We start from the raw sequence: 13,808 nt of genomic DNA on the forward strand, positions 1-13,808 counted from the left end.
TGACTTGGAGCGGAACTCGGAGGTGGTGATGTTCCCATGCGCCCGCTGCCCTTGTCTTCTGTGGTCAGAAAACTGCCTGACTCTACAGATGCTCCCAGTGCTAGCCCGGAAGGAGTCCAGGGGCTAACATTAAGGGCCATACTGACTTTCTTGGATGCTTACCAATCCTCTTCTCTCAAAGCCAGTGCTAGTGGAGCTTTGCATGAATTCCCAGAGTGCACGAGAAAATTTGCAGGAGCTCACATTTAAATTAAAACTCTAGCTTTTTACATTTCGGCCTCTCCAGTGAAGTGTTGTCCATTGAGTCACATGAATGCATGGAATGAGCAACTCATCACTACAGTAACAGGTTCATGTGGAGTATAGACCAGTTGGGCCATATGGCCTGTTTCTGTGCTGTAAATTCTAACTTCTATGTAGAAAAGGGACCTAGAGTATTAGATGCATCACTCTGCCTGGCCTAATTGGCACACCACACCAACTGAATGAATTAACACTCGGAGTAATTCATTCAGCTATCTTGTTTGTGTCGGGAAACGGATGGTAACTGAGTGCTGTACTACATTCCAAGCATTGTTAGTTACCCCACCACCCCCCCTCCCTCACCCAAAGTTTCCAGAATAATTGTCACCTGCTGCATGCTCCATTGTGCCAATGCTGGCTCTTTGAAAGAGCTACCCAATTGGTCCCACCCCTACTTGTTCCTCGTAGCCTTGTAAATTTTTTCATTTTCAAGTATATATTGAATTCCCTTCAGATAATCAGGATGGCAAAGTCAGGGCAGAGTAAGAGGGTGAAAATAGCAATGAGAGATTAGCAGTGTGATCAGCAATGCAGTACTAAAGCAAGTGCTCTACTCGGAACTTGTCCACGGCAAACGAGCCAAAGGCAGGCAGAGGAAACGTTACAAGGACACCCTCAAAGCCTCCCTGATAAAGTGCGACATCCCCACTGATACCTGGGAGTCCCTGGCCATAGACCGCCCTAAGTGGAGGAAGTGCATTCGGGAGGGCGCTGAGCTCCTCGAGTATCGCCGCTGAGAGCATGCAGAAATCAAGCGCAGGCAACGGAAGGAACGTGCGGCAAACCAGGCTCCCTGCCTACCCTTTCCTTCAATGACTATCTGTCCCACCTGTGACAGAAAATGTGGTTCTCGTATTGGACTATACAGCTACCTAAGAACTCATGCTAAGAGTGGAAGCAAGTCTTCCTCGATCCCATGGGACTGCCTATGATATGATGACTAATTCCTGATGCCTTCCAATGAGTGCCACAGTAACAAAGTATTTAAAAGGGGCAAACCACATGCGTGCAAGAAATTTACCACCGGCATTAAACTTAACGCCAACAGCAATATCTGGGCAGTCACCAGATGTTGGCTGCATTTAGCATTCTGACTCTCCAAGTCTACCAATCAGGCCTCTGTGAGAACAAAGTGCAAGGAAACATTAACTCCTTTAGGAATTGTTATTTGAAAAAATACATCGGAGTGAATTCAAATCAGAAATTCCATCATAGGCCTCATTTGACAGTTTTACCCAGCAGTGCTGTCAGGCAGGTATTAATGGTGCACTATCCTAAATAGATCGGGTTTCTATCTGGCTATTGAAATGTCGCCATGTAAAAATTTAGAAAAATAAATTGGACTTCTTCAAAAGCAAAATAAATTTGACATTATCTCTGCCACCAGAACTGGAGCAGGTCCCTTTCAAGCAGACACTTTAATGAACTTCTTTCTGTATCATTTATAGAGTGCTATACTGCTAATGGTGCTGACTACCGAGGCTGCCAGAATCGAACCTCACACCAAGGAGGAAAACCCTGCTTGTATTGGAATGAAACCTTCCAGCACCCTTACAACACCCTCAAGTACCCCAATGGAGAAGGAGGCCTTGGGAATCATAACTATTGCAGGTAACAGATGCTCTACGTTTACCCTTTGAGTTTCTTTACTCTTTGTAATTGGTGTGGCTTCCTTACAAAAATAGGAACATAGGAACAGGAGGAGGCCATTCAGCCTCTCATGCCTGTCCTGCCATTCAATTAGATCATGGTTGGTCTGTTTCTTAACTCCATCTACCCACCTTGGTTCCAAATCCCTTAATACCATTGCCTAATCTTCAATTCACCCCTAGCCTCAACAGCTTTTTGCTGGAAGAGAGTTCTAGATTTTCACTACCCTTTGTGTGAGGAAGTGCTTCCTGGCATCACCCGGGAAAGTATGTTTTGTTATCTTCGGCTTAGCAAGAAAAACAAAGTACTGGCAGATGCTGGAAATCTGAAACAAGTATGGAAAATGCTGAAACGCTCAGCAAGTCCGTCAGCATCAGTGGAGAGAAGTGACAAGTTAATGGGGATGAAATCGACCCACAAACCGATTAAGGGCGGTAACCTTTCCAGGGCCGTGACTTTTATCGTCCTGCCCAGAAGTCCTGCCCCCGACGCGGAATTGGGCCTTACGTCCCTCAACGCTGTTTCCGGTGCTCCGCTTCCTTTGAGGGGCGCTCCCGGGATGTGCTACAATGCCCCTCCACTTCCATTAAAGGGGAGGGCTGCTGCGCACTCTGCAGGCCCTTTGATGGCCACCATTGGGCCACCAGGGACGCGTGAGACCAGGCCAGCAGCCTGGCACCCAGACGGTGTGCCGGGCTGCACGATGGTGACCCGGTCCACGCTAGGGCCGCCATGGTCAGGCTGAACAAAGAGTCGGTTGGCCAACAAAGATCACGGCCCGGGGCGCTGCAGACCTCGCCTTTAAACAGCGCCCCGGGAGCGGATGTCCACCAGCCTTGCATTCTGTGGGGCGTTAAGGGGTTGGCGCGGGGTGGTGAGGGCTCGCCGACATGATGTCATTGGCGGTTACATGGCGGCCCGGGGCACTAACCGCTGGGTGCGGTGCTGTCGGCACGGCGCCTGCCAAACCTCTGGGGAGATTTCCCGGGAGGCAGTAGTGTCCCTCTCCCCCAGGCGAAAACTTACAACACCCATTAAATTAGCAATCTCAATCAGGGAGACCATAGGGTAACTGTTGTGAGTAATGGAAACTGCCTCACTGATACGGGTGCTATTCTGAGGTTGAGGTGGAGATATATTGGGGTAGATTTCCAACATTGCCACCATAAAACTGGCACCTGTTATTAAAAAAATCACCCAATTTTTATTTTCATTGAAAATCTAGCCAATTGTTAGGACTGAGCAGAGGAAGCTTTGCTCTGTATGTGCTATACCTGACTTTGGGTTGCTCGGTGCTGACACTGGGTGGGGTGAAATTGCCCTGTGCCCCGACTGGGGGAGATAACCTGCTCGGGGCGGGACTTCCTGAACCTGGCCTGGAATTCCCACCCCGGCTGCTGAATTGGGCTTACCCCCCCCCCCAAAGGAATTGGAGTGCAATCTCAGTGCTCCTTTCGGGGTGGCACCAGCGGCGCTAATGGGCGTGATTGGGATGGTTATGCGGATGCTCTGTGTAGTTCTGATGCACTTCATTGCCCCCCCTCTTTGCTTAAGGTGAGGGCCGCTGCGCACTCTGCAAGGCCTCTACTGGACCACCAGGTCAGCGTGTAGCACGGCACCTTAAATGAAGTACCAGGCTGCTGGATCATGGCCTGGACCACGCAAAAAAACAGATAGGTTAGTCGACCTGAGAGTCCGCAAAATGTCTAAGATGGCGGCGCGGGGCGTTGGCAACCTTCCTTTAACTTCCGCCCCGTGAGCAGATGTCTGCCAGCTTTGCGACCCGTGAAGTTGGCATTGTCACCTGCTCACGCCAACTTCGTGGTTCAATATCCCCCATGGGGAGGAAAGGGGTCATCGTTGGTTCCGTGATAGCCGGGGGCGCTACCTGCGGGGCGCAATTACCCGGGAGCCGGTAGAGGCGCCCCCCCCCCCCAATTTGCCTCTGAAAAAGGGGGATGTTGCCCCTGGGTGCTGAAAGGAGAGAGTGTTCCATTTCCCAGCAAGATTTTCCCTCAATTAGACCAAGATAACATTTCCTCAAGAATTGGACTTACAAAATACCCAAAGTCTACATGCTGTCCTGGTTATTAATACCAATAGATTGCTTTTCTTAAAGTAAAATTAACTCCTTTTCTTACCCAATAAAACAGGCAGGCACTTTATTTCACCTGATTGTGGCAGTGGCTCATGAATATTAATATGCTGATAAATTATGCGCATAGACTATAAATTCTGCAATCAGTGCAGTGTTGGATTCATGAGAAGAAGAAAACTTCAAAACAGAGGAAGCAATAAGCATTTTTATCACAATAATCTTAGGGGAACTGTTCACAGCACAGAGATCAATTAGCCAATAACGCTGACTATCAGAAAGTAGATTCAACAAAAAACTTATAAGCCAAGTGCGCATCTCATTCCCTGCTGTTCTCTGAATGGACTAATTTCTATTTATTGTACCTAATTTGGTGCAGAAATTTGAGCTCTCAAATTTTTACTGATAGCATTCACTAATAATAAAGTGATGGGAAAGAAAGAACTTGAATTTACAGAGTGCCTTTCACCTCATTACAATGACCCAATGTGCTTCCTGGCCAATGAACTGCTTTTGAAGTATAGTTACCGTTGTTATGCTTGCCTGTTTTATCGGGTAAGCAAAAGAGTTAATTTTACTTCAGAACAGATCTAGCAGCTCAAAACCGGGCATCCATGGGGCGCTGTGGGTCATCAGCAGCAGCAGAATTGTATTCGCCACAATTGGTAACCTCCTGGCCTGGCGTATCCCTCACTCTACCATTACCATCAAGCCAGGGGACCAACCTTGGTCCAATGAGAAATGTAGAAGAGCATTGCCAGGAGCATGCTTAGTGCTTGCTCTGTTTTGCTGTTTTCTTCTTCTGGTGAATCCAACACTGCATTGTTTGCAGAATTTTCAGTCTATGTGCATAATGTACCAGCTTATTAATATTCATAGAAATTCAAAAAACCTGGGGAAGCCTCAACACAGGACAACGTGCATTCCTAAAAGCAGAAGCAGCATGCCATAGACAGAGCTAAGCAATCCCACAATCGACGCATCAGATCAAAGCTCTGCAGTCCTGCCACATGCAATCATGAATGGTGGTGGACTATTAAACAACTAACGGGACAAGGAGGCTCTATGATGGTGGAGCCCAGCACGTGAGTGCAAAAGACAAGGCTGAAGCATTTGCAACCTTCTTCAGACAGACGTGTCGAGTGGATGATCAATATCAACCTCCTCCTGAGGTCCCCACCATCACAGAAGCCAGTCTTCAGCCAATTCAATTCACTCCACGTGATATCAAGAAACGGCTGAGTGCACTGGATACAGCAAAGGCTATGGGCCCCGACAACATCCCGGCTGTCATGTTGAAGACTTGTGCTCCAGAACTAGCCACACCTCTAGCCAAGCAGTTCCAGTACAGCTAAAACATTGGTATCTACCCATCAATGTGGAAAACTGCCCAGGTATGTCCTGTCCACAAAAAGCAGGACACATCTAATCCAGCCAATTACCGCCCCATCAGTCTACTCTCAATCATCAGCATGGTGATAGAAGGTGTCGTCAACAGTGCTATCAAGCGGCACTTACTCACCAGTAACCTGCTCACCGATGCCCAGTTTTGGTTCCACCAGGACCACTCAGCTCCAGACCTCTTAACAGCCTTGGTTCAAACATGGACAAAAGAGCTGGATTCCAGAGGTGAGGTGAGAGTGACTGCCCTTGATGTCAAGGCAGTATTTGACAGAGTGTGCCTTCAAGGAGCCCTAATAAAACTGAAGTCAACGGAAATCGGGGGAAAATTCTCCACTGGTTGGAGTCATACAAAGGAAGATGGTGTGGTGTTTGGAGGTCAATCATCACAGCCCCATGTCATCGCTGCAGGAGTTCCTCAGGGCTATGGCCTAGGCCCAACCATCTTCAGCTGCTTCATCAATGACCTTCCCTCCATCATAAGGTCAGAAGTGGGGATGTTCTCTGATGACTGCACAGTGTTCAATGCCATTTGCAATTCCTCAGATAATAAAGCAGTCCATGCCCGCATACAGCAAGACCTGGATGGTATTCAGGCTTGGGCTGATAAGTGGCAAGTAACATTCATGCCACACAAGTGCCAGGCAATGACTATCTCCAACAAGCAAGAGTCTAACCACCGCCACTTGATACACATCAGCATTGCCATCGCTAAATCCCCCACCATCAACATTCTGGGGTTACCATTGACCAGAAACTTAACTGGACCAGCCACATAAATACTGTGGCAACAAGAGCAGGTTAGAGGCCGGGTATTCTGTGGCAAGTGTCTCAACTTCTGAATCCCCAAACCCTTCCCACCATCTACAAGGCACAAGTCAGGATGTGATGGAATACAAAAGCAAAATACTGCAGATACTGGAATCTGAAATAAAAACAGAAAATGCTGGAAATCTCAGTGGGTCAGGCAGCATCTGTGGAGGGAAAAGCAGAGTTAACATTTCGGGTTGACGACCCTTCGTCAGAACACCCTTCGTGTGATGGAAATCTCTCCAGTTGCCTGGATGAGTGCAGCTCCAGCAACACTCAAGAAGCTCGACACCATTCAGGACAAAGCAGCCTGCTTGATTGGCACCCCATCCACCACCTTAAACATTCAAGCCCTCCATCACCAGCGTACCGTGGCTGCAGTGTGTACCATTTACAAAATGCATTGCAGCTACTCACCACAGCTTCTTCGGCAGCATCTCCCAAACCCACAGGGGTTGACTTATGAGGATAGGTTGAATAGGTTGGGCCTATATTCATTCGAGTTCAGAAGAATGAGAGGTGATCTTATTGAAACTCATAAGATAATGAGGAGGCTCGACAAGGTCGATGCAGAGAGTATATTTCCACTCATAGGTGAAACTAAAACTAGGGGACATAGTTTTAGAATAAGGGGCCACCCATTTAAAACTGATGAGGAGAAATTTCTTCTCTCAGAGGATTATAAATCTATGGAATTCTTTGCCCCAGAGAGCTGTGAAGGCTGGATCATTGAATATACTTAAGGTGGAGCTAGACAGATTTTTGAATGATGCGGGAGTGAAGGGTTATGGAGAGCTGAGTCCATGATCAGATCAGCCATGATCTTATTAAATGGTGGAGCAGCCTCGAGAGGTCAGGTGGCCTACTCCTGCTCTTATTTCTTATGTTCCTATGTTCCTACCACCTACAAGGACAAGGGCAGCAAGCGCATGGGAACACCACCACCTCCACTTTCCCCTCTAAGCCACACACCATCCTGACTTAGTAGTATATCGCCCTTCCTTCATCGTCACTGCGTCAAAATATTGGAACTCTCATCCCCAATATTTGAGGAGCATTTTGAGGAGGCAGCTCACCACCATCTTCTCAAGGGCAATTAGGGATGGGCAATAAATGTTGGCCATAAATTTTTAAAAAACACAGCAGCCAATTTGCACACAGCAAGGTCCCACAAATGGCAAATTAACTAAATGCGAATTAACCTGTTTTTGGTGGTGTTCGTTGAAGGATAAATGTTGAGCGGACTTCCCTGCTATTCTTCGAAAAAGAGCCGTAGGATTTTTTTATGCCCACTTGAACAGGTAAACAGAGCCTCTATTTAAGGCCTCATTCAAAATGTGGCACCTCCAGTAACAGGCTGGATTATGTGCTGAAGCCCTGGAGTGGGTCTTGAACCCATGACCTTGTGAAATACAGTGAAGAGCACTACCACCTGAGCTATGTTGCCACAAATGGATTAATGCTTCCTATGAAACTCTTCCATCTGATATTTTAGCAAAGAAGTTAATCCATTTATTTTAACACTTTCATTAAAGTACCAGAGAGCGAAATTTCCTACAAATACATCATGCCCTATGACAGCACATTATTCCAGTCCTCAGCTTTTATAAGATTGATTTTAGAAGTGTTCAAAAGGAATATTGCACTTGAGGCTCTATTTAAAAAAATATATATATCTCATCAAAAATACAAAGAAATATTCTCTTTTGTTTCAAATTGCTCTTGTCAATTTCAAAACAGTTTCATAAGTCAAATTTACCCGACTAATGACCTCTTTTCAGGGTCAGTTTCCTTAGTTTGTCTGTGAGTATATACATTAGTTAAATGAAGCAACAATCACTTTACAATTCAAAACACAAGGTTAGGGAAGTAATTACAGGGATCCCAAATGGGGGAAACTGATTGATTTTTCTGCAGTTTCTCAGGGTGTAGAGACTAACACCTGAGTTAGTCTTCATTTTGGATTGCTCCTAGTTTCGGGTGACCATATTTTCAAAACCAAATCCGGGGACATACAGGCAACGTCCCCTCGCAATTTTTTTCTGGGTGCACAGCCCCTTTAACAGTATATCCTTCCTACGGTGTGGTGCCCAGAACTGCTCACAGTACTCCAGGTGTGGTCTAACCAGAGTTTTGTATAGCTGCAGCATAACTTCTACCCTCTTGTATTCTAGTCCTCTAGATATAAGAACATAGAACATAAGAACATAAGAATTAGGAACAGGAGTAGGCCATTTAGCCCCTCGAGCCTGCCCCGCCACTCAACAAGATCATGACTGATCTGGCCGTGGACTCAGCTCCACTTACCCGCCCGTTCCCCATAACCCTTAATTTCCTTATTGGTTAAAAATCTATCTATCTATGATTTGAATACATTCAATGAGCTAGCCTCAGCTGCTTCCCTGGGCAGAGAATTCCACAGATTCACAACCCTCTGGGAGAAGAAATTCCTTCTCAACTCGGTTTTAAATTGGCTGCCCCCGTATTTTGAGGCTGTGCCCCCTAGTTCTAGTCTCCTCGACCAGTGGAAACAACCTCTCTGCCTCTATCTTGTCTATCCCTTTCATTATTTTAAATGTTTCTATAAGATCACCCCTCATCCTTCTGAACTCCGAGTAAAGACTCAGTCTACTCAATCTATCATCATAAAGTAACCCCCTCATCTCCGGAATCAGCCTAGTGAATCGTCTCTGTACCCCCTCCAAAGCTAGTATATCCTTCCTTAAGTAAGGTGACCAAAACTGCACGCAGTACTCCAGGTGTGGCCTCATCAATACCCTGTACAGTTGCAGAAGGACCTCCCTGCTTTTGTACTCCATCCCTCTCGCAATGAAGGCCAACATTCCATTCGCCTTCCTGATTACCTGCTGCACCTGCAAACTAACTTTTTGGGATTCATGCACAAGGACCCCCAGGTCCCTCTGCACCGCAGCATGTTGTAATTTCTCCCCATTCAAATAATATTCCCTTTTACTGTTTTTTTTTCCAAGGTGGATGACCTCACACTTTCCGACATTGTATTCCATCTGCTAAACCTTAGCCCAGTCGCTTAACCTATCTAAATCTCTTTGCAGCCTCTCTGTGTCTTTTACACAACCCGCTTTCCCACTAATCTTTGTGTCATCTGCAAATTTTGTTACACTACACTCTGTCCCCTCTTCCAGGTCATCTATGTATATTGTAAACAGTTGTGGTCCCAGCACTGATCCCTGTGGCACACCACTAACCACCGATTTCCAACCCGAAAAGGACCCATTTATCCCGACTCTCTGCTTTCTGTTAGCCAGCCAATTCTCTATCCATGCTAATACATTTCCTTTGACTCCGCGTACCTTTATCTTCTGCAGTAACCTTTTGTGTGGCACCTTATCGAATGTCTTTTGGAAATCTAAATACACCACATCCATCGGTACACCTCTATCCACCATGCTCGTTATATCTATTAGTCCTTTTGATTATTTTCCCTTTGATAATGTTCATGACATTTTAATGATCTATGTACCTGGACCCTCAAGTCTTTTTGGGCCTCCACTGTTTTTAGCTTTTCTCCATTTAGAAAGTGCCCTGTTCTATCCTTTTTAGGTCCAAAGTGGATGACCTTACATTTGCCTACATTGAAATCCATTTGCCACAGTTTTGCCCATTCAATTAATCTATCCATATCCCTTTGTAATTTTATGCTTTCATTTACACTGCCTGCAATGCCATCTATCTTTGTGTCATCGGCAAATTTGGATATGTGGCTTTCTATGCCATCATCTAAATCATTAATAAATACTGTGAATAGTTGAGACCCCAACACAGATCCCTGCAGGACACCACTAATCACATCTTGCCAATTAGAGTACCTGCCCATTATCCCTACTCTCTATCTCCTGCTGCTCAGCCAATTTCCTGACCAGGCCAATAATTTGCCTTCAATTCCATGGGCTTCTACTTTAGTTAACAGTGTCTTGTGAAGGACTTTATCACATGTCTTTTGGAAGTCCATATAAATAACATCCATAGACATTTCCCTGTCCACTACTTTAGTCACCTCCTCAAAAAATGCAATCAAGTTTGTCAGGCATGACCTACTTTCCACAAATCTTTGAGATGTTCACTCATCCTATCCTTAATTATAGACTCTAGTAATTTCCCGACAACAGATGTTAGGCTAACTGGTGTATAATTCCCTGGTTTTCCTCTCTTGCCATTTTAAAATAACGGAGTGACATGCGCAATTTTCCAATCTAAAGGAATGTTTGACATTCCCAAATCCGGGGACTGTCCCCGGAAAACGAGGACATCTGGTCAGCCTATCCTAGTTTTACAGTATTGCTGGCATATGCAAAGGTGAGCACTTTGCCATGATGCAGATTGACCTCAATGGAAGATCGTGCATGCGAGCAGAGCGACGTAACTTGAGTTACTTGCTCAAATGAAACAGTCCTCTTCGTGGCAAAGAGAAGAATGATTCTCTGGAATTGAGTTCATGGATTGAGATTTTGAAAGCTTGGGTGCCCATTTTTCAAGCAGGGGCACGTTAAGGGACCTTTCAATTTCATCCATGCAACCGAATCCAAGAAATTCAGATAAAGATGAATTGAATAGAAAGAGACTATTGGAGATTTCAGGTTGCAGAATCTCGTAGTTGTGCTACATTTTTCACTGCAGTATTGAACAATAGATTTAATTACATGTACAGGGATAATAGGAGAGACCTTGTGCAGGCCCAATAATCTCTTCACAAATTTTGCTTTCAATATTGGGTTATGAAGGCTTGAAAGGTAAGATTTATTAAGAAGGGATACTTATCCTTTTACCCCCTCCAGCATTGCTTGAGTAACCTTTGACTACCACTGCAACCTTTAGGATTTGACAACTACTTGGTTACACTCATATAAAGTTAAAGGGAAATGTATTAATTTGTTAAAAGAAGCACGTGTGTGTTGATTTTGCAATGTAATTGTTTACCAATAGCTTTCCAGATCTAAAAATTCTCCCATTGACATATGTCATGAAATATATGAGCCCCGAACGATATCCAATCCCATCCCCCCGTCACCAGGTGACTTCATCCAGTACAGAAATAAACAATCTGCTTTGACAAAACAAAGTAACCCCTGATTTAAATTCACTCTTGACTTAACCCTAATCCCAACCCTATTCCTAAATCCAACCCTAACCCTAAAAGCTACCCTCACCCTACACCCAGCTCTAACACTAAATTCAACACTAATCCTAAACCCGAGATGCCCAACCACAACCCAGGAAGATTTTATGGGAAGTTGGATTTCTCAATACCAGTGGAAAAATGGGTAAAGTTGGTGGCAACAATATTGGGAACAAAGCTGGTAGGATTTGCAAAAAGTGGGATCATGGAAGGAAGTGGGATCACGTTTGGTGTTCTGGCAGACGTCTCTGGTGGTAAGGCAGAAGAATTTAGTGCCATGGTGGGAGGATTTAGTGTTGCGGCTGTCGGGTTTGGCCGTGTGACAGGGGAGTTTGGCAGTATTCCAGGAGAAGTATGGCGGGAGGGTTCAGCAGCAAGATGACAAGAGGGTCCAGCAAGGACAGGCAGAAAGCTGAGATAAAAGGATAAAAAGATAAACTTAACCTGTACTTATATCAGGAAATCACTGGCCTGAGAGTGTGCGGCAGTAGGATTGAAGCTGGCATACAAAAGGCTTTCCCTAATCCAGGGAGATCCAGCTGCTAATGAAGAAAGGCCAAATTTGGGAATCTCCTGAGAATATCAAGAGTCAGTTCTATAAGTAGCCAGTGAGAAAATAACTGCTCTGGCTCACTTTAAACCCAGCGGGCAAGGCACAGTGACCAAGAAAAGGGGATTTTTTTTCTTCTAAAGGTGTAGTCTCAGTTCCAAGACAGTAAGGTTGAGAAGCTTTCACACTCCAAAGGTTCGATAGAATGGGCTGTGGAACTTTTCTGGCCTTGTTTTATCCTACATTGCTTTGTCCCTTATAAAAGTTAATCCTGATCCTATAATCACTAACTAACATTATACCACCTCTTATAGTGAACCAAGAATGAAAATAAGAAAAATAGTAAAAATTATGGATACAGAATTGTTTTAATTTCAGCCTAAAAAGTAGTTAATTGATCTGGTCTGTTATTTTTGATGTACATTTGCAGGGAGGAAGGAAGTTCGGTCTAGCTTAATATCACTTCCAATGATATCATCTGCAAAACGGCCCTTTAAAGCTGAATGGTTCAAAAAACTCGGAAATGTGGGGAAGGTTCCAGAAGCTTATCTATGAAGAATAATTGAACTGAAGGTAGTGGTGTAGTCAATACTATCACTTACTGCTCCAAGCCTTGTCATTGGAAGGCAGTTCTGCATCAATCCAATGTGTTCAATGATACAAGACTACAGTTGACTAGGCTTAGTGATATAACCATAAGATTCAGACACCTATAATTTATACCATGCACAATCACACAATGTCTTCAAAATATTATTGCTATTGTATACATACCATTTGAATTGTCTCAACTGAGCACGAATATACAGCATAGAACTTCTTGTGTTGTTGGCACTAAATTGTCAATTTCACAGAGCCACAAGGATGGTTGATATGGAAAGTTTACATTAGTGCTTTACTAGTAGTGTCAGCTGTGGCTCAGTGTGTAGCACACACACCTTTGAGTCAGAAGGTTGTGGGTTCACTCTAGGGACTTGAGTGCAAAAATCTAGGCTGACACACCAGTGCAGTGCTGATGGAGTGCTGCACTGTCGGAGGTGCTGTCTTTCAGATGAGATGTTAAACCGGGGCCCCGTCTGCTCTCAGGTGGATGTAATAGATCCCATGGCACTATTTCGAAGAAGAGCAGGGGACTTATATGGTCAATATTTATCCCACAATCAATATAACAAAACAAAACAGTTTATGTGGTTGCTATCACGTTGGGAATTGGCTGCTGCAATTCCTATGTTACAACAGTGACTGCTCTCCAAATGTACTTCATTGGCTGTAAAGTGCTTTGAGACTTCTGTGGTTGTGAAAGGCACCATATAAATGTAAGTCTTACTAGTATTTTCAACTGGCTTCACAGGTCATCAGGGTGTGGAAAAGGGCTGCCACTTCTGCACAGTCTCTCTCTCCTTTTTTCATTTATCTTACACCCCTCCCCCGACCACCACCAATGCCTACCTCGGTGTTGCAGTGGGAAGAAATCACCAAGCGGAATAGAGTACAGGTAAAAGACTTACTGCTCATGCCATTTGGGCGGCACTATGGTGTGGTTCTGAATGCATGCCAGACGAGTATGTAAATGGCTGTTCAGATCTTCACCCTTTCGTGCCTACTGCATTGACCAATTGGATTAAACACAAACTTTTGCAGCAGAACACATGAGATTCCAGCAACAAAGTCTAATACTAATATTAGCATTCTGCCAAATGTCATGGGTGACTTTGTTGTAATAAAGCTGGTTAACATTCAGCACATCGCCTTTTAGGCTATCTGCAAGGCCTGATGTTCTTGGAGCAAAAAAGCCACATATGTACCATGTAGATATCAAGCAACAGCGGGTGCTCTCATTAATA

The 13,808-nt window shown here is 44.8% G+C and overlaps 1 protein-coding gene across 4 annotated transcripts in view; it reads left to right on the forward strand.

Annotated features, from left to right (window-relative positions):
- The window catches only part of kremen1 (kringle containing transmembrane protein 1), a 212,116-nt gene that overhangs the window by 39,276 nt on the left and 159,032 nt on the right, over window positions 1-13,808 (forward strand). For 3 of the 4 annotated variants that reach the window (XM_070887681.1, XM_070887682.1, XM_070887683.1), the window contains exon 2: window positions 1,752-1,914. In XM_070887681.1, the coding sequence (XP_070743782.1) occupies window positions 1,752-1,914 (163 nt within the window). Of the gene's footprint in view, window positions 1-1,751; window positions 1,915-13,421; window positions 13,460-13,808 lie in introns of those variants that run through there. The other variant, XM_070887684.1, reaches the window with a different exon arrangement.

The sequence above is a fragment of the Pristiophorus japonicus genome, chromosome 8 (genome assembly GCF_044704955.1).
Source record: "Pristiophorus japonicus isolate sPriJap1 chromosome 8, sPriJap1.hap1, whole genome shotgun sequence".
In the NCBI taxonomy this organism is placed as follows: Eukaryota; Metazoa; Chordata; class Chondrichthyes; family Pristiophoridae; genus Pristiophorus; species Pristiophorus japonicus.